Source organism: Labrus mixtus, chromosome 22 (genome assembly GCF_963584025.1).
Source record: "Labrus mixtus chromosome 22, fLabMix1.1, whole genome shotgun sequence".
NCBI lineage: Eukaryota > Metazoa > Chordata > Actinopteri > Labriformes > Labridae > Labrus > Labrus mixtus.
In genome coordinates this window covers 6,721,780-6,749,052 of record NC_083633.1, presented here as the reverse complement: position 1 = coordinate 6,749,052, position 27,273 = coordinate 6,721,780, and the positions used below count along the sequence as shown (strand labels likewise).

The following is a 27,273-nucleotide window of genomic DNA, read 5'->3' as shown; positions in this document are numbered from 1 at the left end:
CAAGGACACATCGGACATGTGGCTTCAGGAGCTGGGGATCGAACCCCCGACCGTGCGGTTGAGTGACGACCGACTCGACCAACTGAGCCACACAGCCTGTAACAAATAGGGAATGTATTGTGAATGCGGATCGGTTTGAATCGAGTTGTGAGATAGTAAAAGACTTGCACCCCTACTGTCTGGATTTTACACATTAGTCACTCCTAGTCTGCACATTGCTGTCAGTACACCACACACTACCATCTACAGGAGATCACTCCAATTTGCTTTGATTTCGGTGCACAACAGCCGTCTCTTGAGCCCTACAGTTAGCTGCGAAAACGGCTCTGAGAGTTTGAAATTAATAGGAAGACCGTAGCTATTTCCTGACTCTTCCTCCTCTTGGGACCCCGCAGCTCTGTTTTTCTGCGGCCCTCTCATCCTGTTACTAATGCCTGACTCTGTGTAACCCTTATCTCCATGCTCACTACATGGCCTGATAGGGCTCTGTGTGTAAGCAATTAAAACGGCTTATTTGCCAGATAAGTGGGGGAGAGCGGTCAGATTGAAAGCCGCAGGCTGCCAGTATCAGGTCTTTAGGTTACAGCCCCCCGGGTTAAATAGCCCGGGGATGCAGAGTGAGCCAAAGCAGGCGTGCTGCTCGCTGCGAGTGTGTGGAGGGGCTGAGAGTCTGCCAGAGGGAAACACACACAGGGCTCTCTGTATGTTTTCCACACAACCAACATACACCAAGAAGATGAATATTTAACTATGAGCATAAATAAAGATGGGGGGATACATTGAATGAATATGGTCATGTGTTCAAAAAGATGTTCATATGTAGCGGTGTGCAGATATAAAAAATTCATATTTTTTATCAATGTCTAATGAGCAAAACAAATTCTCTGTGAAGTAGTTCACGTCTGTATATTCCTGTGGGTTTCTAAGAGGTAGACAGGTGCCAAAAAGGAGAACCTCGCTTTAATATCACATTAAAACTTCACAGAGATTCATTTATTCTTGTCATTGCCTCATTGTAGTTCTCAAAATTTCAGTTTTATAGCTGAAGTTACGCAAGGCCAACGCTCAAAGATTTTGAAAATCTTCACAGATGTTCAAAACGTGAGAGACCCCAAACACGACGACGATGATAATGATAGATTAAAGAGTTTAAGTTCATGTAGTGTGTGGAGAGCAACGATATGACCGAAACAGCAAACCACATACTTACAGATTCCGGTCACAAATCTCACTAAATCTCTAGTGGTCCAATGAAACTTTAGAGTAAACAAATGTGGCGGATGATTGGCAGGAGGAATTTAGGATGGGCTTTGGATTACTTTTTACTTAAAGTTCTTAGGCAAAATTATGTTTGCAAAATCAAATATGCCAAATGTAAATATGATGTGAAGCTAAGAATTCAAAATAAGAGAAGTGACTGCCTGAAAGTCAAAGATATAACAGCCGGATTGGAGATGCATATCATGAACAACATTTTTTGTAGAATCTTGTTTTTCTCTACCAATCCGGACCCTGCTAGTGAAACAAGACAGATGGGGTATAGGGGAAGTGCGGAGACAATGTTTTAAAAGAAAAAAAGTCAAACATATGAATGAAGTCATGGAGACAGCTGTACATGTAGCACAGGTTGAAGGTGAGTGAAAATCAGCTGCAGCTCAATTCTCAATTGGCTAGCACTTCGTTCCACGTGACAAATCACAGATTGAGTGCTCAGGCTCTCGAGTTCCCGATATATATATACATACATATATATATATATATATATATATACATATATATATATATATATATATATATATACATATATAAAATATTAAACATTTTCAAAATGTACGATTCCATCCGAGTAGATTGGATCACTATTAGCACAACTCGCATCACAGAAAAATCTGGCAAATATATGAGAAGTACCCTTAGGATTGTTGGAGGAGGAGAATCAGGTCCATGAGTGGTCATCATATCTTGTAGTGTGTGAACCCTGCTTTACCCTCACCATGCAGTTTCTTACAATGTGTACATTTCATTGTCCTAATTCTCAAGCCAGTTCCAGTCAGAATGCACAGGAGTAAGTTGTTTCAACAAGGCTGTGCGGCTAACTAGGATGCAACACACATCATGGGGATTTAATCAGAATAATAATTTACTAAAAAGATATGCCTTCCTCTAAAATCTTCTGTCATGCCTGTTTGACTCAAGTATTCATTGGAACAGAGAGTTATGCAACACTCTCAATTCAGATATGGTCTAGCTTTTTTTTTACCCCTCTCTTTTTGACAGTAATAATCTCCTTAATAACCTCGGAGCCATTCAGTGCCAGACCGCCATTGGACTCTGAAGTCAGTCTAACTACCCTGACTATTAGACGTGGGGGGAAAAAAATGGATTTATGTAAAAATTGAGATTCTTATCTTCTGAGATTTTAAATAGATTCATAACTTCCAAAAATCGATGTTCTTTTTTTGGGCTCATCAGTCACTCCCTGCTAAGTGCTAATGCTAGCTCGTTAACTCAGTAGAATGCCAAACGGAGCAGCAAGAAATCCAGCCAGTCTCGCAGATGACTGGAGTAGATCCTGAAGTATGTACTCATTCAAAAATAGACTTTGAATCATGAATCCAGAATCGTCTTGAATCGAAAATAGATTCTCAATTGAATCATGGCCCCAAGAATAGAAATCAAATTGAATAATGAGACACCCAAAGATTCCCAGCCCTACTAACCATAACCACCAACGGCCACTTGCATCAACGTCTGCTTTAGTCGAGGCTTTTCCATTTTCTACTAAAAAACTTGCCTCCTGTATAAAATAAGCAGAAGCTGTTCAGAGTATTGAGAGACATTAATCATAATGGAGAAAAACACTCAGCAAAATGTCAGGCTGCATGGCAGCAGATGAGATAAATATAATTTTACTGGGTCACAGTAAACGCCCACATTAGATGTTCTTCTAAAAACATTTTCAGTCTACAGGGGTTAGCTAACAGCTCTATTTTTTGTACGCTCAGTCGGTTATCGAGAAGACCACCATAACCGCTTCAGAAGAGGTTGCTTGGACCTCTGCTCTCACAGCTTCACATGAAAACACGTTAAGACTGGAAGAGGAGAAAAAAGCAGTTGCAGAGTTTGTTTTCAGAAGACGACACAGCAGAGGGAGCGGAGCAGGAGAAGACGTCGACCTTGGCCGTGACCTGAACAAACTGTAATTAGTTCTGAACTTCTGCCTCGGCTCAGTGTTGTTGTGGGTTTTCGGAGTGCTGAGAGCTGGTAAACAGGATATTGAGTCCCAGATGGGTTCGGCTCACATCATGAAAGTACTGCAGGCCCGCAGCCCTGCGTAAACCATCAGCTAAAGAAACCGAACTGAGGGAAGGGGACGGGTGGGAGGGGAGAATGTGAGAGAAAGATGTTTCTCCTGTCCAAACTGTGCGTTGGCGTGTTTGTTTGGAGGCTGGCGTTTATCCTGCGTGACGGGCACATGTTTAGGAGCCACTGGGCCGCACACTGAGCAGCTACCAAGGCGCTGCTGGAGAGATAAAACCGGCACGTGGGGGGGGGGGGGGGGGGGGGGGGAACTTGGACACAGACCAGCGGATCTCCGTCCTTATCGTCCCGTCATTTTAAGTTTTTCTCATTCTGCTTCCATCTCCTGTTCTCCTTCACCATCTTTTTCTCCCTCATCATGAAACAGGATCACAGCTAACATGAAGTAAGACTGCTGGAAGAGGGGGAGGAAAGTGTGAATGGAAACATGAAAGGCCAGGGGGTGGACATGCCAAAGACTCGGGGATGGAAAGAGAAGATCTAGAAGCCGTTGAAGCATGTGTAGAGAACGCAATAGTCCATGAAGAAAAGGTTGTGTTTCTGCAGCCAGGGTAATCCTGACCTCATTGTCCACATTTACTGTCACGTCGGAGGAGATCGCTGCTTTAGAGGTCCACTGAAGCATCATTTAAGGAATATTTTTCTTTATCAGTTACTGCAATATTTTATTAAAACATTCTCTGGGACTGATATCTAAACATGAAATACTAAGAGGATTTAATAACAAATGTACATTCATGTAACAATTGTTTAGGACTTTGAATTAAAACCCCTGTGAGGAACTTTCAGTTTGTGTCAATTTTGGCGCCCCCCTGTGGACAAAGTGGTCCATCTTTGGTCTTTGCGGATTGTCCTGTACTACCTGCATTGGTAGTCTTTTCTGACAAATAAATGTCATCCTGCTTTTCTTAAAACAGTCAAATGTTTAACTCATAGTGAATCTTTGCATTGGAAAATGTCAGAAAGCTGTTTTGGCTGTTTGCTGACACCCAGAGCAGTCATTTTCAGGCTTTTTTATAACAATATAGAAACAATAATTCTTGTTACTGATGGTCTTGATTGCTTTAGTATGTCATATAGAGGCATCAGTATTCATTTCAGTCTGTTTCTGAATTCCGAATTAATTACCTAAAAACTCCACACTGGAGCTTTAATGTAAACCCATTCACCAATACCAAAAAGCACTGGTATGCATGTGTGCTTTTTCCAACCCATTAAGAAGCACTTATTCATTTCCAATACTGCATGACTATCTCCTTATTATGAATAGATTATGAGTAAAGAGCACATCAATTACAATCTTGATAAGCTATGCTACAGTAAGTGTACTTATAATTCATGCAGAATGAGGACATATTTATCAAGCACATAAGCCTTCTAAAGCATGCAAAAGCATTATGGTTGTGTTGCTCAAGACAGAGGGGTAATCAACAATTGTGCGCCAAGCGACAACCACTGATGTTTAACATCGAAGTCAGCACAGGTGTACAAAAACTGCAGTTCCTCCAGTGTCCACTTGATGCTGGTTTCAAAAGCCCCAGACGTCCCATTTACTTCCCTGTTACAATACCCATCTCGACAGCAAACATAAACATATAAGCAGCCCGGTACATAACAATGAAATTGGTCTGACTGTCCCATGTGGTTATTGAATATCTGTACAGGGTTGTTTAATGCTAAAGTAGAGGCATGGCTGATCTCACTGAGAGGCAAGTGGTATAGTTGTTTGCCAGGAGGCTTAAGGCCTCAGCTCCACCTCTTCTCCTTCACTGTTTCTAGTTTGACTGAAAGTAAGTTTGAGACAATATGGCAACCACCATTGTTTGGGTTCAAAATCTCTATACGCCAATACAGTTTAATCTACAACTGCAGCAAAGACTTCTTAGGCTGCACACAAACACACACACACAAACACGCATGCACACACACACACTTAGTGAATATAACAGCTAAGACAAAAGGAACACCAGGCAAACTATTGATTTGTTCAGCTTGAACTGTCAGATGTCTAAACAAGTTTCAAACTAATCCTCATGTTAACAGAATCAAAGACTCTAACTCATTGTAGTTTCAAAATGCTTTTTTGGGGGGGTTTAAAAAGTGTGTGCAACAGAATTGCAGATTTGTATAACAAATATGACAAGTCCAAAACGGAGAGAATTTGGGATTTAAATGAAAATAACTGAAGAAGAAAACACAGCTTTGCGATTGTTTTGTTAAACCAGACAGGCTGTAACTCTCCGAGGAAGTGTGGATCTCTGGGTCACGGTGTGGGTTTTCAGAGTTCACAGCAGTGTGGTTAGAGGGTGTTAAAGCAAGAGAAAGTCAAAAAATCAATGGCAGGAGTTACAGTCACATTTATCAGACATATAGTGGGCACAAGTCCGCAGCAGCCAATATGAGAAATGGTGAAAGGAACCACAAAACAGTCACCAGGCGAGTGATAAAAAAATAAAAAAATCAAATCAAAAGAAGCAGACAGGTCAATGTAAAAAAAAAAAAAGAAAAAAACAGTACCAGAACCAGTTGCTATTGTTTCATCATTTCCGCAGAAGTCCTGTTTATTCAGCGGCTGAATTTGTTGTACTTGAAATGAAACAGAGGGAGAGCAGAGCGAGCCGCAGATCAAATAGAATGTGAAAAGAGAGGAGGGGGAAAAAAAAGCCCTCGCTTCCTTCCTACTCACATCAAACACTCGCACAGTGGGTGCCAATCACTCGCCAATATTTTACACAAATTCCACTGGTTTTAGAAGCACAAACTCGTCTATAAAGGCAGACACCTGACCTCTTCAAAAAGTCTTTTATTCCAAGAGGCGAGGAAGAAATCCAGGGGCAGTTTTCTGGGGCTCTTCATCTCACATAAGAGCTTTTTATGTATGACTGAAATCAAATATCCAGTCTCATCTCCTTTACCAATTGTATAGAGATTATGGTGATGTCACAATAAGCCTGATTCACCAGTTAAAAGCATTGTCTTTAAAAAATGATGTTTTTTTTAAAGGTAAAATATGGTTCAAACTAGAGGCCTGCAACCCGACCCGAGCCCTAAGGAACCCGAAGCCCGACCTTGGGCCGAGAAGGTTTTTATTTTACTTATTTTTTTTAAATAAAGGCTTGCATCAGAAGTGGTCGGTGAAGGGGAAAGGTGGAGGCCAGGTGGGAACCAGGCAGAGGGTCGGTCAGAGAGATGTTGGCGCATCAACACAGAACACAGGCGGAGACGCAGAACCACAGCTCAGTGTTCAGATACACTCACACTGATAGATCTCCGCTTGGAAATGCCAAACAGCCGGGAGACAAACGTTTTTTTATCTTAAAGGGATCCATACATTGTTGTTTTTTTAATATAGTAGCCTACATGCTTCCGTATTGAGCTCATTAAGGTCGCATCTGAACAGATTTCTGTCAATCAAACAACTTAAAACTTTAATTATAACAAACAGCTCATTTTTTTAAAAAGCCAGGTTTTAATCGGGCTCGGGCCAATAAATACAGTTATAGTCACGGGCCAGACGGGGTCAGAGAGAACGTGCTCAGGTTGGTTCAGTCTGGATCTTTTCGGCCCGAGCCATGCTCTAGTTCAAACACATATAGTAGCAAGATCCCTACTATGAATGAAGTTTCCAACATTGGCTATTTCCTTGTTATTAGACCTATATTTTCTTTTTTTTCTCCTAATATTATTGGTTAGGAAAATCTGTGTGTGTGTGTGTGTGTGTGTGTGTGTGTGTGTGTGTGTGTGTGTGTGTGTGTGTGTGTGTGTGTGTGTGTGTGAGTGTGTGTGTGGCTGATTGGTCTTAATTAAAACCAGGTGTGGGGAGCTTATATCTACTCCTGGACTCCAGCGCTCTGTGCTGACTCATTATCTCACCTTCAGAAATAGTGAGAGGTTCTCCCTGTGGTTTCTCTCGGTGTCTGTGTGTGAACATAAACTTTTTGTGTGTTTGTGTCCATTGCTATTCTCTCAGTGAATAACTTGTTGTTGGGTAGTTTTGTTGATATAACCCAGCTTAAGGCCTCCATTCAAAAGACGTGGAAAGACTGAAAATGGTTTAATCATTCATGTTCAAGTAAGTTAAGTAAGAATATTAAAAGAACGGCCCCACTTCAAAGTTGCCATCATTGTGTAAATTCAAGTCGTACCGTACAGGAAATGGACTTCCATTTTAATAATTTGTTTCCTCACAAAAGCACAAATTCATCCCCTCCTGCTGTTTGTGTTTCCTGTTATCATTCAGCAGAGAATGAACTATTTTGCATTGGCTACAATGCAGAGACAGACTGAACAAAGTACAATCTGTTCACGGTTTAGAAGCTTCACCAGCGGAGACGTCTTGTCAACACATTAGTCGTGTAGTTGATCCATAACCATATGGATCCTGCCATGCAAAGATTAGTTTGTTAAATTTAACCATGACAGATTGAAAAGAGTTTGACTGCCTGTTATACTTCTTTAAAGTGATCATTCAACAAATCAAATTCAGTTTTTTGTATGTGAGCATTATGTTTATGTCAATACATTTGGTGTATAATGTAACAATTAGCTGGAGTTTGTTGATGTGAATGGGGCGATCCCAATCAATCATGGACGCTCGTGAAGGGACTGGCATGGTCATGGACACACCATTACCACACCAGTGAATACAAACAGAACCCTTATATATATATATATATTTCTTACTTACTGTGGTTTAGAAAAATGGATCAATTTGTGACTTAAAGCCCCATGAGTTTAGTTATATATTGCTCAACTACAACAAACTCAAACTGAAAGCTCAAATCAGCTTTGCAATCAAACTGAGGCCTGTCTCTCGAGTAAATTACCATCATGATATTTCTATTTGTAGCTTTTAGCAATGTTTGAATTTGGTTTTTTTTAGGGAGCCTTTTATAAAATATGGCCAGGGACAACAGATGAAAATGAGCCTTTTGGCTAACTCTGGCATATTTACATACATATTTACATATTTGTTTATTAATATGCACTGTCCCTTTTAAAATAATAAATGTACGTTGAGATTGTCAGAGCAATGGCCACCTGGAGTCAGGTCCAATAAGTTTCTGGCAATGAAATGCTACTTTACTAGTAATTAAATCTAGCAATATATGCCCACATCTGCGTTAAATTATCCGATACGGTTTGTCACTGGATATGCTAATATCGGCCGATATTATCGGTCGGCCGATTAATCCGTCGAGCTCTCGCTCTGACACACCTCAGTGTGAGTTCAGCTTGCTACAAGTTGCATGACTGCACATACAACGTACACACAAATTGGTATTATACACTTTCCATAAAATGGTGTAAACATAAATTGAAATGTTTTTATAAGCTGACAGATTTTATTGTACCTGATTTAAGGCACTCTACTTCCTGCATCCCTGAGTGCTCCAGTTAGCTGTGACAGTGAGCTGACGTGCACTACACCTGAGCTTTGACACTCATGCAACCAAATTCAATTCAACCATCATACGTTTTATTAGTATCACTTTTGTTTTCTGAGTGTGAGTTGGCTTGGATGAAAAATGGCGTTTAAAAACCAAGGGGTAGCAGAAAGAACTCCCATGATTCCCCGCCAGCCTCGACGTCATCTATGTTATTGTAGTATTGATTGAGAGTCCCCTGGTGGCGGAATCTACATATTGTATCTTTAATGGTGGAGGTCCTATTTAATCAGATTGATGGACCTAAAAAAGATATATCTCCATATGACCATTTCTTTAATGTTTCACCATTCTTACTTTGATATGTTTCTTTCACTGTAGGCTTTCTGTATTTTTAGAAAACAGTCTTTCATAAATGTAGGTCCCAAATCTGCACTATTACTCAATAAATAAGAGCTAGGAAAACCACACAGACACAAAAATTCAAAGACCCCCCACTGCTGCCGTGTTGCATGTCACAGCTGTTCACAGGCAGGACAGAGTGGGCCTTGTTGGAGCGAAGCAGCAGACCATGAAGCCTCGGTGTCATTGTTTTGGATCGATGGCGAGGCAGCGCAAAGAAGAGGTCAAGTGAAGGTGACATTGGACAATCCGCCAGAGTTGGCCAGACGGTCGGCACCAGGTCGCCCAGCTGGAAGGGGGAGCGGTCTGACCTGAGCCGGGCAGTTTTTAAACCTCAATGTTGGTGGCGGAGGAGCTGCTGCTAATGCTTTCAGCTAACTGGGGAGTGTCGGGGCTGCCAGGGCTTTGCTTAGGGAAGGAGATGTTGGCTGCAAAAAAAGTTGCTGGAAGTTGCCAGAGACGTCATTATAGCCAGCAGCGACGGAGGCAGCGTTATTCTTTCTTGAAGTGAGTAAGTATAGTATACTGACTCATACATGTAAAAATAGCTCTTTACAAGTCCTATGTTCACGGCCTTACTTTATCAGTTGTAAATATTTATTTTGCCCTTAACTGCCCTGGGTTATATTTAAATGTTTTAAAAACGGTTCTTATGTTTACCAAATTACTTACTGGTAGGCCTCTCTAAAGGACCACAAAATACAGATAAGGGGTCCTGCAATGATTCGTAATATAACAGAAGATAACAAAAGTACGCTTAACAAATGAAACGGCATTCCCAGATAATTGCGTAAATCGTTCTATTTTTATTGAATACTGGATAATTTGAACTCTTTTCTGAGCTTTTAGGAGGACACGTCTTTATGGTAAACAGGGAACAACTCAAGGACATCTGTAACAGGATATGACCAGATACTTGTTTCTGTGAAGGTCACAAGAGACAAACAAGCCAATGTGGTACTTCAAGACCTCATGATAGTTTCCTGCACATCTCATAAACAACAGTTGTCAACCGTAACGTATTTCCCTCTGTGTAAAATATGGTGGAGTAGATTTATAAAGGAGCATGGCAGGGAGTGTCTGAAATAAAGCATCAGCACTCAAATACAGCAACTAGAATTAACTGGTCTTGATTAGATGGCGTGTAATTGGTTTCACATATATTTTACGACTTTAAGATTTAATCAGTAATTGCAGGTAAAGAAACCCTTTATGGTGTTGAGCACAGGAGTACCCCAGGATCTACCCTGGGGCCACTTCTATTTGAATTGTAAATTAATGACATTACAGAAGAATTACTAAAATTGTAAAATGTCTCTTTATGCTGATGATACAATTTTATATTCTTCTGTGCCCTCATACAGTAAAGCTCTCTTTGATGTATTCCAACACACTCAGGTTGGTCTCAAACTAATGCTGAGCCCAACAAAAAAGCGAATACATAGCCGCATTGATGCTGCCTCGTCCACACTTTAAATACTGTAAACTGTGGATGTATTCAACAAATTAAGTACAAGGGTTTGGGACTTAAAGTCACACATTTAAAATTGAACTGGAAAGCTTAGGGCCTTGACTAGTGTTTCTTTATAGAAATAAGTCCTGCCTAAGATTGAGAAATAGAAGAAAGATTGTGCAAGCTAAACACATGCAGCTGCTTCTGTATTGAAGTCATTGGATGCAGTAAATCACAGCACACTTTGCTTTATCACAGGTCACAGATTTCAGACTGACCATTGTGACCGATGTAGCGGTGTAGGCTGGCCCATCGTTGGGTCAGCAAAGAGAGCAAAACAGTATTCTGTTCTCTCATCTAAAAATATTTCAAGTCAAATAAACCGATCCCAAACCTGGGATCAAGGTTTCGGACTGAATAGGAAAAGACGACTTTTAGTATTAGTGCACCCAATATGTGGAATAGTTTTCAAATGATAGCTAAGCTGCCCCCTCATGTATCATGTATATTTTTAAAGAGTTAGTGACTGCACTACAAAGTTATTTCAACTTTTAAAATGTGACATATTAAATAGGCAATGGCTTTGAAGTTATGAATGTATTTGTCATTACTTTAACTTTATGTCTATTTTGTTCTTTCTTTTATTGTACTACTGCAAGGCATCACTGGAAAAAACTTTGTTCTGCATGGGTCCTCCCTGCTAAAATAAAGGATATACAAAAATAAAACTAATACACTTTGTGACTCTCTACCAGCAACAGACAAAATTACTTCAACTACATTTATGATTTGGACAAATGAGAAATCTTGTGAAAAGATTAGCATGCTGTAACATGTGATGTTTTTTCGAGCTTTGCCTCAAGCATTATTCTGTAGTCGCACTGAGACATTATATTGCTGTCTTGCTATTTAATATATTGCTGCCTTTGTGAAATACTTACTAATAAATACTAATACAAGATATTATTTTAATCATATAAACAGTCATCTTCTTGCTCTCTCCTTCTTGGTGAGTACTGTATTTCTGCATACAGTCTATATGTGCTGCCACCATCCTTTGTGTGTTCCCTCATCAGACTATAGACTGTTTACCTCTTCCTGTTGGAGTCGACAAATTAAAAGCATTATTTAAGTGGCTGCAGGTGGAGATGGAAGTGTGCGGATCAGCCACTGTGTCACTGTATTTCATCATCAGAGGAGTCGCGCCATTTGCTTCAGGTGAGCCGACATTAGTCTCGGCGCTGGAGGTCAAATCAATACATTTCAATCAGTTGACTCCCAGTTGACAGCAGTTTGGTGGTTACACTGGGAATGCCACACCTACCAACTCCCCCAAACTGAGATGTCCTTCTGCATACACAATTAGCTCTGAAAACTGGTGAGTTCTATGGGGACTGGAAGCAAAACGGTGATCTCACAGTACGTACACTAAAACAGAACACTTCCTCTGATCTAAATTCAAGACGTAGGCTATCTTTCCAACCCGACTGTAAACTTTGTTCAACAGTCTGCTCTCTGTCGACATAACCTGCACCTTGAAAAATGAAGAGACCACTGCAAAAATATTTTTTCCTCTGTTTCTACCATTTACAGGCTGGTGTGTTGAGTAAAATGATTTTTTTTGCTAAATTGTGTACAACATTTCTCCAAATTTCAAAATAAAATATTCTCATTTAGGTTTATTTTTTCAGAGAATGACAACTGGCTAAGATAACAAAAAGATACAGTACTTTTCCAGGGTTACGGTTATTTTTAAAACAACAGAAAAATACAAATGTTTCGACATAGGATGAGTTTCGGGGGGGGGGGGGGGAATGGGATTTGGTGGAATAAACCTGACAGCTTTTAATGCATCTTGGCATGCTCTCCATCAGTCGTTCACATTGCTGTTGGGTGACGTTATGCCACTCTTGGCGCAAGAAAAAAAAAATGTAAGCAGCTTGGCTTTGTTCGATGGCTCGCAAGGTGATCATCAAATCAGTAGCCTTCCCTCGATAAGCAGAACGAGGCGTAGACCCACCTGTCTGGAAATCCCACAGACACTGGCAGAGGATGGATTACATGTATGTAAAGTAAAGACACTGAGTTAGGGAACATTTTGATTTGTCTTTTTATTTTTTCTGGAGCTGTATATGTGTTCAGGACTATTGGCTTAATGAATGAAGTATACTGAGTGCAAAATTAAAGTGACTGAAAGCTGCACTAAATACAATTAAAGGCTTGAAAATGGATGATTTTGCATGAGAGTTTGGTTTATCAGGTTGATATTTAAACAGAGCTCATGGGGGGATGCATTTTTTTAAAATCCTACAATAACATGATGTAAAATGTTTTTTTTTAAATCTCAAACTCCACTTTCTGATAATGAGGATTACAGTTACAAGTATGACTTCACTATTATTGGCACGGACAACAATATGCTGCAGAAAGCGGTTATTTTGCAGACTTTGATATTGGAAGGAAATAAATTCACTTAGGCTTTTTGTGTCTTCACAGAAATATAAATCAGTTAAGCTACGGATAAATATTTTTGTATTCCTTTCCTATTAGAATGAGGAGACATTTAAATCACATTACAGACTTAAAGCCGGGTCAAAGGAAACACACAAGAGGTAGATGCGAAATAAATAGGAATGACCATGTAGGATGTGTAAAGCGGTGTGCTTGGATGTTTGTTGACTCGTCATAAGTAATTGTTTCAGTCCTGATTAGTTATTGATGCGGTGCTGATGGTCTCCAAATTAAACAGTGGATAAAAGAGTGGATCTGTGCGCACTGACTGGCGGGAAAACTCTTAACGGCTCTCAAGAGAAGGTTTATAGTGGGGTAAAAAAAAACGCTTAAAAGGCTCTTACCTGTAATTGTCCCACTCCCTTCCCGCACCTTAACGCCCTCTCAAACCATCGGTGGGGCTGCAGCTGCTGCTACAATCCAGAGTTGTGTCTGTGATGTGGAGACATTTGCGTCCTGGACTGATGATCAAACGGGAGTGGTGGCTTTCTTTCCCCCCACCCCTGGTGTGAAATCAAACAGCCTTAAAAGGATCAGGCACGATTCTTCACCTACTTCTTTTTGAGGCGGTATAGCGTGGGCACCTCCACCGCCGCACAGCCGAGTCTCTCCTGCATCCAAACCTGCTGCGTGTTATTATCCCGATAGAGTCCAGAAACAACCAGGAGCCTGTTCAGACTCTGTGTTTAATGGCATGTAACTGCGTCCTGTTGCTGCGCCTTTTCACAAAGAGGATCAGACCGCACACCTCACGCGAACACTAGACTGACTGACTGTCTCAGAGCGGGATCGATCCTGATCAATCACTTCAGCCTCCAGTCTTTACTCCGCCGCGTCCCAGCGCAGTCTGACAGCTCAGCTTGTGCGCACTAACTTTTATTGGAGACTCCGGAGCGCACAGCCGCTTCCTCCGCCGGTAACGCGTTACACTACGCAGATTACTGTGAGGGATTTGTGTCAAATTGTCATTTGACGTCTTATTTTGAAAGTCATAAAGGTTGATCCGCGTGTTGCATTTGTCACATTATAATGAACCCCAATGTGATCATTAATCACTGCCTTACTCATTCGTGGTGATGTCACATTCTTATGCTGATAAATAAACTGTATGGTTGTTAATACATTACTCATTTTGGAAATTTGTAGAATGACGATTCTGAATTATTTGGACTTTGTCAGAATAGACTAATTACGACATAATCACTATTTCAGGCAGAGTTATGCAAATTAGGCATTACCAAATTAAATCACTTTAAGTGGCAATTAATACGTAATGAGATGCATTCGAGTAATGGAGCTGAACAGTCCCCCTGAGACGCAATTCCACACACAAACTTTTTTTTTTCAATCCAACATCAAGTGAACCAATTAATGATCGATAACCATACTTAATCCTATAAATGATCCTTATAATGAGAGGTGCATGTTTGATGAACTGTTGAACTGTGGGCAATGCTGTTCAAAGGTGGTCCAGTACTGCCCTCTTGTGGATATTTGAGGTTTTTCAGGCAGAGGAACAAGGGTCATTTCTATATTAAAAATGATTATCATGCATGTAAGTAGCAAAGTGGCTTTTTTTTTTTTTTTTACAAGCAGAGGCGCTGCTTGTCAACAGGCACAGGAGGCAACTGCTTTGGGGCCCCAGACCAGTAGGGGCCCCTGAGGGTTGTTGCCCTCCTCAGCGTTGCATGTATGATTAGCTGTGAAAACCAAATTTCCCAATGACGATCAACGGTGGAATCATCAAGTGTCGGGACTCTGGCAGACATTAATGAACGTCCCCAAATCCCCCACAGACTGAAATAAGACGCGCAAAAAAGCTCATCTTGAAGCCTTTTTCTACTTGAACATGAATTAAAAATATTCATTTTATATTTTTATTGATAGTAAGCGAAGACCATAAAGTTATTGTATCTGTAGACTTTATATCCTTTGGTAAACTGTTGCACACTGTGAATTTTCCTAATTTTCTATCAACTGTGATTATGATGATTGTTAGGAAAACTCCCAGTAACTGGACTAGTATTTGTTAAATGATGAATAAATAAGTGCTTTATAATGGCATATAAAGAGCCTAAATGAAACTAAAAAGAATTCTATCATGCCACTGGTTCATACATATTCTCAATGAAGGATGAAATGTTCCTGAATTATACATTTTGTACCCAAATAATACAATACAATTTTCCATGTGTTGTGGCTATGGTGTCCCCTGATTGTGGTGGGGGGGAGCTGGAGCTGAGCCCAGCTGTCATTGGGGGAATGGTCGCCAGACAATCAGAGGGCTGACATAGAGAGACAGACAGCCACACTCATGGCCAATTAAGTCACCAGTTAATCTAACAAGCATGTCTTTGGACTGTGGAGCGAGGCTGGGGTGCTTGGAGGGAGCCCACTCATGCACTGGGATACCATGCAGGCTCCATACAGAGAGGCTCCTGTCCAATGGGGATTTGAACCAGAAACTGTCTCACTGTGAGGCAACAGAGCTAACCACTGCACCACAATGCAGCCCGCTACTACACATGTTCTTGGAAATAAAAGCACAACTTCTGGTTTGTGTCGATTCTGGCACCCTCTTGTGGACATAGCGGTATGTCCTACCTCTTTGTGGATCTTGTCTCTAACATGTCAGATGCGCTGCTTGTTAACAGGCAAGGCAGGCAACTGCAACCCCAGACCAGTAGGGGGCCCCTGAGGGCTGAGAAACTTCAACCAAAGCAGTGGCCCAAAATGTGCAAATTTTGCAGCGACAGTAGGAAACCTCCCTAAGGGGCCCCATCTGACAGCACTCACTGTCGTTGCCCTGCTAAGAGTTGCATGCATTATTTTAGTGAAAACCAAAGAAAAAAGAAGAGGAATCATCCGTCTATAGGAGAGAAAAAAGAAACTGGAAAAAAGAGGAAGAGGAGTAAGTATTGGGACACTGGCAGACATGATGGTGAACGCTGGTTGGAGGGCTCCCCCAATTGTTTTTCGCCAAGGGCCCCAACAGACTCTAGCATCCCCATTGCATGTCAGTAGCGTTTGTTACAAAAAAATATCATCTTGTATTCTTTTAAAAGACAAATGTGTCACCTGTTGTGAGTTTATGATGTGAAAGAAGTCATCAGAAGAAGGCTGTTTTTCAGCATGCAGTAAATTGTCTCATCTCACCCCCCCCCCCCCCCCCCCCCCCCCAGGGAGGTTGGGTTGCAGATATTTAAATTTACAATATCAAAGAAGTAGATCTTGAAGCGAATGGTCTTGTTTTCTTTTGTATGGCCACAAAGACGCATCATAAACTCCTCACAGGCTCTTCAAATGAATGATTACTTTTTGGTTAAATGCATCATAATCAAAGTACAGTCCACACAAAGTGAATACAGTTTGATCAAAAATGTTTATTCCACTGTGAAAACATTCCTGTCACGCACACACACCCAAATTTTCTTTTTACAAACAGCAACATTGCGCAGTATAATGCATGTGAGGGGACGATAGAAATCAGAAAAGTGACTTAAGCACAAAGTGATTGGCTTTTGCAGTTTTGAGTTCAGAAATAAAAAGGGAACAGAAGTCCTCCCGGCTCCATCCATCAGGAGAATCAAAAAAACAAACTGATGCTGCTTCGACTTCAGGAAGATATCATCCTAAGGCAAACTCAAGAGAGATCAGACGTCGTGTCTCTCCGACTGATACGAGCAGACGTCCACGGGCTCCGGTTTTAACGACGATTGTTCAGGCTGCTTCTGGAAGGCATCGGCGGCTGTAGTAGATGGAAGAAGTTCATGGACTCGCTTTCCCAGAGTTCCTATGCATTCCTCTTTGATGTAGGTTTGTTCGTAAGAGTCGGACTCCAGGTGCTCCAGCCGGTCCGTCTGTCCGTTCATTATCTCATCGGGCGTTTTCATGAACCTAATGGAACAAGGCAACGACTTATTTGAATATTTGATGACATCAATAAATCGCCTCGTTAGTTTAAACGGCGCCTTTGAATCGATTTACCTGAATAGAAGTCTTTGTCCCGGTTCTTTCCTGATGATGTTCAGTTTGTAGTAGTGTCTCAGTGCTCGCGACATCTTCTCGTATGTCATATTGGTCCGGTTCTGTACAAAATAAAGAAAACAAAAGTTGCATTAAATGGGCTGTTTTGGTATTTTGAGCTGCACTTGTTACTGGTTTGGCCACATGGGGGCTGAAGAACTCCACAACAAGCTGAAAACATCTTACAGCTGTTGTGGTGAATAGATTGTAAATAATTGGGGAGTTTTCAGGGCTCTCAAATCAAAACAAATAAAGCTAAAAGGGGCTCAAAGACTCTGAGGAGCTAAAGGAACCTGCAGAGGGTGATCAAGTCCTTCAGTAAGAGCATCATCATTTTGTTCTATAGTTTAAAGTGCATCAAAGTCTATGCATGGTACAGATCTGTATGCCTACTGAGTTACACAACTTTCACTGAGGAGACAAGTGAGTTGAACACACCCTGGTTATCTTTTAGCTATAAGTAAGGGTTCACAACCCTAAAGGCTGGTGTACACTGAATGATTGTAGAAAGGTGGTGGTGTAATGTCAGCTCACACTGTACAGCTGAATCGACGACCAAAGTTCACGTTGATGTGCTCACACTGAACGACCCTGATGTCGGGCACGACCTGAGAGCTCACACTGTACCAGTGAAATCAGGACAAAGCTTTCACAATTGTCAATAGAAAGCTCGCAAAGATGGAGGGTTGAAGTCAGATCTGTGTATATTTAAGTTGTCTCTAAAACAAACACTGGCAAAAATGCTCTCACTCTTTCTCTCTCTCTCTCTCACACACACACACACACACACAAGCACAAGCTAGCTTAAAGCTAACTTATAAGAAATAGTCAGCTGGAAGTCAGCAGATATTTCCTGCCAACGTTTCTTTTATGATAGGAGGGGGAGGACAGATTGAACAGGTATGCCTGCTGTTGCCATGGTGATTTTGGATGTTGCCTGTCAGTTAAAGCAGGTTAAATCAGGGGGAGAAAAGTCCTAGAGTCGGGGAATCGGCTCGTGGCTCTGCTCTCACGATGCGAGTGTGTGCAGTCGTCAACCAGAATTCATACATGCCAGAAATCAAGGCCGGAATTGACACTTGATCGAGCTGATAATTCAGCTCAACTTCACAATTAATCGTTTCACTGAAATGTCAGGTCTGAATCAGGCTAAAATCGTTCAGTGTACATCCAGCTTATCATAAGTGATCACGCTGAAAGTTCAACACAAAGCACTCAATAAATGTTACAAGTGGTCGGGTCGGGACTAGCTTGTTTACAAAAAAGGGGGAAGTCTTTGCAGCTGATAACTAATTGCAACCATGAACAAATCTCCTCTCAGCAAACAGTCAGAATTTATGAACTCGGAGCAAACTAGAGCTGGATAGCCTCCGGCTGTGTAAACAAGAAACTCTGGGAAGATTTCAGGAGCAGTCTGCCTGAAATTTTTTCGAGAAAGTGTGTGCACATGTGAAATTGGTTACTGAGGCGTTGTGAATGTGTAGGAATGGGATTAGTTAATACTGATGAACATTTTTGATCAAACACAACACACAGCTGTCTGCGTGTTTACCTTGTGGTTTCCCCACAGCCTGGCCAGGCCATTGGGGTCCATGATGCGGAAGACTTTGCTCTCTGGATCCTCCCATCGGATGTAGTTCTCGTACCTGCTGTCTGACAGGAGCTGGTAGACGTAGTCCCACAGCAACCTGCAGTCTGCGAGGACAAACCGGAGAAACACAAAGAAAGATCAATAAAGATTTAACCGTGTGTAGCTTTAACCTTCATGTTTAAAGGGTTAAATCTTACCTGCTATCCGTCCGATGGGCATCTGTTGCTCCTCTGGAGGAGACACGGGCATGATGACGTGGTTCCTGTAGAGCGCCTCCTCCTCCTGCTGCAGTAGATGCTGTTGCTGTTGCTGCTGGGCCAGAGGTATCTGATAGTGGTGGCTGTGGACTTTCCCCTCCCGCCCATTTTCGAGCGTCCCCTTAGACTGGGCTCCACTTCGGCTGTGCCTGAAGTCCATGGCCCCGCCCCCAGCGCCCCTGCTCGGGCTGAGCAGCAGAGGGTTTATGATGGGGCTGGGCATGAGCTGGATGACGCGAGGAGGGCCCGCCTCCTGGCCCCCGGGGCTGCCGGGGCACTGGGGTTCCCGGGGTGTGCAGCGTCCGTTGGGCGCGGCGGGGGACACTGACAGGGGGTACATGTCTTCCGGCATGTGGTGGTTGCTGTCGGGCAGCTGGGAGAAAGTCTGCAGATGGTCCTCGTTGGCCGGGCGGGGGTGGTTCGGCTCCGGAGGGGATCGCCTGGGGTTTGGGTGGTGGTGGGGGGAGCGCGAGCGGTGCCGTAGCTCGATGGTTGGTGGATGCTGGGGGAGGGGCTCTGTACCACGTGGTCCCCGACGTACCGTTTCTAAAGAAAAGATGAAACATTCAATACATTTAGATTGGGAGATTTTAGAGGTTTTTACTTTCTTGATTACATTAAATGATGTCTAGGAACCATCTTGAACTCATAAGTGTAAACTAATTTTGCCATTTCTCGATTTTTATTGAGTCCATCTCCCATCACTGCAACCTTTCGGAAACTTGTATTGGAAGCTTTTTGAAGCAGACTGTGTGTGTCATACAGGCAGGGAGGGAAAGAGTGTTAGAATATTCTTCTTTATTGTATGTATTGTCCTTTTGAGTGTATTGTTTTGCATAGATGCTTAAAAAGGTAGAAAATGACAAAACTTCCACAATAGCTACTGAATGAAATCACTTAGAGCCTTGTGGTGTCAAAGAGCTGCTGAGTGGTTTGGTTTTTGTTTGGTTTCCTTTTTGTGTTTTGAAGGCAAACTTCTCTTTTACTTCCTGTTTCTGTCTCACAGATCCGATTTTCACTTCGCTGATAAAAGAGACACATTTACAAGACGACTCGGAAACATAAAAAAAAAACAGCTTCACTCAGGAGATTCTGCTGAGAAATACCAAACGTCTCACGTCTCTCCTGCTGCATTCAAAGCTTTTTGAAAATGTTGCCGTTCTTTTGAGACCAACTATTTCCTTTTCTTTAGGCCCACATTTACACCAGACAGGAGCTGTTTGCAAAAAAACCCTCAATTTTTTATTGAAACTTCAACTGGATGGTGGCCCTGAGGGACAAATGCCAAAGGTTTAGACCTGCTCGTTCCTGTTCCAGTGTCTAAGATTAATTGATTGATTGATTTAAAAAACTTCACCAAAAAGCTGCTCAATTACAATAACGTTGTGAGTAAATGTAATTCATTAAATTTCAGCCATTCATACAGGTGTACCATAAGTTAGATATCCTGGCTATTAATGACAACGTGAGGAGAACTTTACCAGCCTTTGAGCAACTGTTGCCTCGTAAATTAAAATAAAACCTTATTTATAATCTTGTTAATTGTGACATCCATCTTTCCCTTATCCGGGGCCGGGTGGCAGAGGCAGCAAGGTGCCGCAGCAACCCTCTCCCCATGAACGTTTTCGAGGGGATCCCGAGGCATTCCCAGGCCAGAACGGATATATAATCCCTCCAGCGAGCTTTGGGTCTATCCCTGGGGCTCCTCCCAGTTGGATCTGACCAGAAGACTTCCCCAGGGAGGGAACCAGGAGGCACCCTGATCAGATCCCCATAACTCACTCAGCTCGCTCCTTTCAATGTGAGGTAGAAGCGGCTCTACTCCGAGCTCCTCATCCTAATCTCTAAGGCTGAGCCAAGCCACCCTTTGGAGGAAATCTGCATGTATCCACAATCTCATTCATTCAGTCACTACCCACAACTCATGACTATAGGTGAGGGCTGGAACGTAGATGGCCTGATAAACTGAGAGCTCTGCCTTCTGACTCAGCTCCCTCTTCACTACGACGGTACGCAGCACTATTCAGACATTCTGAGATCAACTACTAATCCTTATCTAGTATGTGCTGATGTCTTTCTCCACTCATTTTTCATGTTTCTCAAGTTGTAACAAATGTTTCTTAAAGTCCAAAGTAGCAGAAAAAATGCACCAAAAGCATAAAAGCTTGAACTGTTGTGTTGCAGCTTTTTCACATTCTCACATTACTGAGGCCAGGATTTATCCAGGAAGTAAAAAAGGGGCTTTTTCACTTTAGTTTCTGGCTTCCTTGTAAAAAATTAGCTTCACACAGAGAGACCACAAGATGTCACTCATGTCTTATAGTTGGCTGAGAGTTGTGTCTGCATTATTCTTGATGAATGTCTGTAAATGTTTGGCTGAAATGCAGCTTCATTTTGTTCCAGCTCCATCAAAAAAGTTGTACTCTGAACAAGGAAGACATTCAGAAAAAAAACACACCGTCAAACTGATTACAGCACCACGCTGCTGGTGCTGATTGTGGTTTACTTGACTGCTTGTGTGTATAAATAAAAAGCAGCTTTTCCTTGTAGAACAGGTTTTTCTCTGAACATGTAGAGTTATGATGACTGTCACAGTGTTACGTTTCCTCAGATCAGAGCCAGAAGACAGCCTGGGGTATTTTCTCTGAATGTTATCATCACTTCCTGGTATAGCAAACACAGATTTAATGTGTAGACATCTGTGTTTCTGAAGAAAGAAGACCCACTGCTGCCTCATACTTTCATTAAGATCAAGATTATTCAGATGCTTTTGTCACAGTATTATTTTTTTAATACTTTAAAAAATGCGTTTGGACATCCTGTTCGTTCAAGTATTTCATTAACCTCACCTTGCAAAAAGGAAAGCACATACTTTAAGGACATTTGTGGGGCTTTTTCTGGCAGGTTCACAGTTCATTAGAACGCCATTTCCACCAAGTGGTCTTGTTCAGTTCGGTTGTCAAAAGTTGGTATTGGTACCAAAATAACCGCTCCGTACTGTCCTACTTTCTTGCTACCCTTCCATCGGGGTCTCAAGCGTACCGAGCTGGCCCTAAAAGGTGGAGCTAGACACTCGCACTCACTCAGCGACGAGAATCGTCACTTCCCGTGCGACAGTGGCAAGATAGGACAAACACAAGACATGCAGTTTAAAGTTTAAATATCCTTTGGATTGGAAGAGAGTCATTTCCAGGATGTTTTTGAGCATATGAGCCTGTACATTGGGCCTAGGCCCAGCCAGTAGGTCCATACTGTAGGTGCTCGGCTGGTATGTAGAGTGTGTATATCTTATTATCGTCTTATTTAGCCTTGTAAATATTAGTCTTTCCTTATTTATGTTTATATGTTGTACTTTTGTACACTGAGAGCAGTTCACCGAAAACAAATTCCTTGTGTGTGTAAGCATACATGGCCAATTAAGCTGATTCTGCCGATTCTGATTGGTTGAATTTAATTATTTTGTGTGAAACTGTCAATACAGCGTGTATTTATTAATTAACCCCCCCCCCCCAAAAAGTTTTAATTTGGAGCAAACTTATAGGAGAGTTCCAGTAGACAGTAGTACAATTCTGTTATTCCTGAATGGAGCAGACAGCACCATTGGATCAACTGAAGCCTTTTTATGGTTGTATCTAACTCCTGAGCAGAAAATGAATGCGATGTGCGTCACATAAAGAAGAACACACGGTTTATTGGACTGACCTTCGAGCTTGAGGTGTTGCACAGCATTCTCAGGCAGCGAGTAGAAGGAGTTCCCAGGGAAGTATGCAGAGGGGTAAAACACATGGGGCTTCCTCTGCTTCAGGATGTGCTGCAGCAGCTCATACAGGACGTCCCCTGCACAGATACAACGGTCAAAGGTCAACACACGTCTACTGGTAGCATTCAACAGCTGCATAAAAAAAAAATGGGAAATGAACAATGGCGTCATCCACAGAATCATGTTTACCCCTCCTACTCCTTCTCCTTTTTGCTTTCCAGAAAGCAGGGAGCTTGAGCAATAATGGAAAAGTCAGTGAGGAGGCAGGACCTATTTGGACTATAAACTACTACAGTCAGCATTAACTAGTTCATCGTGATTATTGCATGCTATTTTGTCCCAGAACCTTCGATCTACCAGAAGCTCCTTCATTTATTTCAAAATAAAAGCAGGGTTGAATTTAAACAGCAAGTACAGTACTCTCAGATTATAAAACAGTACAAATTTACCTTTGCCTTACTATTACAAAAAAGCGATTCAAAATGCGAGATTGACGAATGAATTGTCGCGATTAGTTGGGATGCAAATTTTTAATCATAGAAACATTTCAGCTTTTAAAAAATATGCAATTTGTGAGTTTATATTTGTTTGATTGAGATACATTTTTAAGCAAAAGGTTTATATTTTTAATTAAGATACAAAAATAATTGAGTGAATTAGCAGTCGGTTATGTTATGTTTTCTTTTTAAAAAACGTTTAAGGTTGAAGGTGTATGGAGAAGGGCTGAGAATTGTTTATTACAGGGGGAAATTCTGGTTTTACATTCTGTCATTGAGCTCTCCAGTAACCAGACTAACTTCTATACTTTGGTTTCAACCGGGACTTGAACCAGAACGTCAGCGACCCTCCAGTTCAACACAAGTCCCCACAGATTTAGCTGCTGCTGACAAAATGGAGTTAGATTGTAAATACAACTTTTTCTGTGAGTCTGCTTGTTTGTATGAACATTTCTCCTTTGGTATTTCAATGTCTTCCTATTTCCTTCCTACAAAATGTTTGTGTTCAGCTTTGATGTGAAAAAAAAGTGACATATTTAAGAACAAACTGGTAAAAAAAAAAAATGCTGACTTCAGGCTACATGGACTACGTGTTGACAGTAAATGGGCCGTAGCTCTATATGATCGTGGTATTCTCCTTGAAGTGGTGATACGGTGGTGGTGACACTAGGCACAAAGCCTGAGGAGGAAGTTCACTGAATGATTAACAGCTGTTTGTTTGCCCTTAACTTGTCCCCGTGTGACAAAGCACCTTCACCATAAACACACACAGCGGATTTGATTTTAACAATCTGAAGATAGCCGTCACATATTACCGTTAATATTCCTTTAAAGGTTTACCATTATAAGGAAGTGATTCTAGTAAAGGAAGTCAATGCTGAACACACACACACACACACACACACACAAACGACCTCTTTCAATTCTCTCATGTGGACTTGAGATGCTCTCTCTATGCCTAAAAGTAGTTTTTTTGATCGTGGATTTTAAAACGTGTGTTTTAAACTTTATATTTAAACATCATACAAAATAGCATTCCAATTATTATGAATCAAGGTTGATGGTAATATTGAGAAACAGGAAGGAAATGTCTTACAGTTCCTTCAAAGTAATCAATAAAACAAATATTTCTACTCAACATTTTCCACATTAAACTTTATAAAGTGAAAACATGTAGGTTTGCTGCAACTCTATAAACTTCATGGCTGATAAATGGAAATAAGGGTTAAGATATCCAGGTGGTGAGGGGGTGGGGGGGGGGGGGGGTTATCATTGGGGCTTCCAGTAAAATATTGCCTATGCAGGGAGTGATGGGAACTGCACTTGCAATCCCCTCAAGGAGGAAATAAACACATCAGACGCCAAAGAGTTCGCTCTGTTCCCTAAAAATGACTTTTTCACAGAGGGACAACAACATGTGTATCACTTCAATGTGATACATCAAGTTCATTTGCATTGCAACATTTTTACACAGCATGATCTCAGTTGATGTCCCAAAGGAAGACTTCCACTTCACTCTTAAAAACCTGAAAAGATGAATCGGATTTTCCTTTTTTTCCCCCAGACTTTGAGTTCTCCACAGGATGTGAACGTTTTTTTTTTTTTTTTTTTTTTGCAAAGCTGAGATGGAAACATCCAGAAACAAGCTTGACAACAGCTGTCAGCTGGGCTGCATGTCTCCAAAGATTATTGCTGAAAACTTGTAATAAAAATAATAAAAAAATTAACGACAAGGTCTCTGGTTGAAGGAAGTACTCAAATGGAGCAAATTTGACTTTCTCTCCCACTGACTGGATTAAATTCAAACACTTATAAGGGAATACAATCAAAAAAAAATTCCCAACTTAATTTACAACTCCCCTTGAGAATGTGTTAGTTTTAAATTTGCACAGTCCAAAGCCCAACAGATTGTTGTGTCTGCAATGTTTCCTCCTCTACTCCGAAGAATGCTGAAGGTGCTGCATTTGTCTTTGCAGAGCTGTCAATCATGACTTTGCATCCACTCTTTTAAACAACTTCTTAAAAATAAAAACGGCCCCAGAATTCCCATATCAATCGGGCCCGAGCAAAAATACTCAGAAAAACTAACACTCACACATAAAACAGCATGATGACTAAGTACTATCACAACAGAATCCAGGCTGGACAAACATGTATTTAACGTGTAGTATAAAATGTTTCCCCATGTGCCATCTGTTAACATGGAGAAGGCGGGAGTCAGCAGGGGGAGCTCTTAACATTTTAGCTTCACTTCTAGGCGGCTCAATCTTTTCCTATCAGACAAACCTTTACTTCTACACTTAATCTCATAACATCTATTTATCATGGCCAGTTTTTTTGGTTGGTTTACCATTAAATGTCTCCCTGCATCACTTCTTGTTGTTGTTGTTGTATTTTTGGTGTGTTGTGATTTATTGTCATTCACTTTTACACCGCAGCTCACACTAACCCCTTCACTCACTGATGGTAGAGGCTGCTGTGTAAAGTGACAATCAGAAGTAACTAATCCCATTCATACACATTTATACACCTCTGACAAAGCAGTGGGAGCAACCTGGGGGTAAGTTTCTTGCCCAAGGACACATCGGACATGTTGCTGCAGCAGCTAGGGATCAAACCCTCAACCTACTAGTTGAGAGACGACCGACTGTACAAGTAAATGTAAAATCTGTGATGATCAGTGAAAATATTTATTTTCCATAAAATCCTTTTTTCCTTATGTTCAGCTTTCATTTGTTTGTTCTTTCTGTCTGTGTTCCTTACAGCATAATCTGTTCAATTATTTTATTCAACATATTTCTGGTCTTCTTCATACTCTGAGAGAGAAATACTCCTCCATATAACTCCCACAGTTTCTGGACTTTCTTGCATTTTTCTCTGGGCTGATGAGGGTTTTTCCTGAAGTCTTGTCTTTATATTCCACAACACGGATCACTCATTTCAACCCACTCATGACTCTCATCCTGACCAGACCACACCTCACAGACTTGTGTGAGAAAAACTGTGGATCCTAAACTGTGAACAGCGAGCAGCTAACTTTGCTTTCATGTTTCTGGCTGCCGAGGCAACAGTTGAGGTTGCTTTCTACTTCCTGATCAACCGTCTCCTACTTCCTCCCCCCCACCCCCCCGGCGTGCTTGCTGTGACAGCTGCCTCCCTCCTCTGTCGCCTGACACCACCACCCCCCACCCCCACCCCCTCCTCTGCTCCAGCTGACTTTATTGATTTTTAAAGGGTGTCGTTTTGGAATAAACACATTGATTTTAAAGCTTCACTGGCCCATGTTTTTCATGTACAAATAAACTGTGTATTGGCTAAAAGCACAAAGGGCAACAGACAGTAAAGGGTCACAGTGTTATAGCTAATTGAAATTCCTGTGAGACAGATTGTGGTTATGGAGGATTACTTTTGGATTTTCATCTTTTCACTGAAAAAGATGCTCGTCACTGATTTGGCCAGTTCCCCCAGCCTTGATCACATCTGTAGTATCTCCAAAAAATTCATGAAAAGGTGTAAGAATGATGAGTACCGGAGTGTGGGGATCGGTAGCGGAAGTCCTCCTTGGTGAGCAGCAGCAGGGCTTTGCCGTTCATCTGGAAAGAGCCGCTGGTGATCGGCCGCAGGGCGAACTCCTTCTCTGCCCATCGCAGCCACTGGGCCACGTCCTCCCTGCTCCAAAACACTGGCTGCAAACCTAGAGGTCGGAAGAATGTGGGAGAGGGGGGAGAGAGGAAAGGGAGTTACAAGCACTGTTTGAGAAAAATGCAACAAAGTGGAGGTGAACGGGAAGAAAGGCAGAATGAGATCAGTGAAGAAGGATGGGGGGTTGGGGGGTAAGGAAGGAAGGAAAATGAAGGAAGGAAAGGCAGGAAGGAGGGGAGAGGGGGGAGAGGGAGGGTAGGGGAAGGGGGGTGGAGGAAGGAAGGAGGCAGAGGCAGTAAAAAGGATATTGAGGAAGTGGAGATAAAAGCCAAAAGGAGGGGGTGATTGCGGGAACGGCAGCAGAGATAAAGGAAAAAAAAGATGAAGGAGGAGACAGAGTCAGATGGGGAAAGGAGGTTAGAATAA

General features: G+C 41.7%; 2 protein-coding genes across 4 annotated transcripts in view; both read right to left on the bottom strand.

The window, feature by feature from the left end:
- Positions 1-13,957, bottom strand: part of LOC132956590 (chemokine-like protein TAFA-2) — a 77,026-nt gene extending 63,069 nt beyond the window's left edge. Inside the window, exon 1 of the mRNA XM_061030115.1 lies at positions 13,419-13,957. The gene's annotated coding sequence lies outside the window, so the exon portion shown is untranslated. The remainder of the gene's footprint in view (positions 1-13,418) is intronic.
- Positions 13,958-16,437: 2,480 nt separating this feature from the next.
- etv6 (ETS variant transcription factor 6) overlaps positions 16,438-27,273 on the bottom strand; it is a 32,639-nt gene continuing 21,803 nt past the window's right edge. For all 3 annotated transcript variants that reach the window (XM_061030508.1, XM_061030509.1, XM_061030510.1), the window contains 6 exons: positions 26,735-26,899; positions 22,651-22,785; positions 18,889-19,494; positions 18,653-18,795; positions 17,062-17,162; positions 16,438-16,971 (listed from right to left, as the gene is read on the bottom strand). In XM_061030508.1, the coding sequence (XP_060886491.1) occupies positions 16,728-16,971; positions 17,062-17,162; positions 18,653-18,795; positions 18,889-19,494; positions 22,651-22,785; positions 26,735-26,899 (1,394 nt within the window). In that variant the 3' untranslated portion in view covers positions 16,438-16,727. The remainder of the gene's footprint in view (positions 16,972-17,061; positions 17,163-18,652; positions 18,796-18,888; positions 19,495-22,650; positions 22,786-26,734; positions 26,900-27,273) is intronic.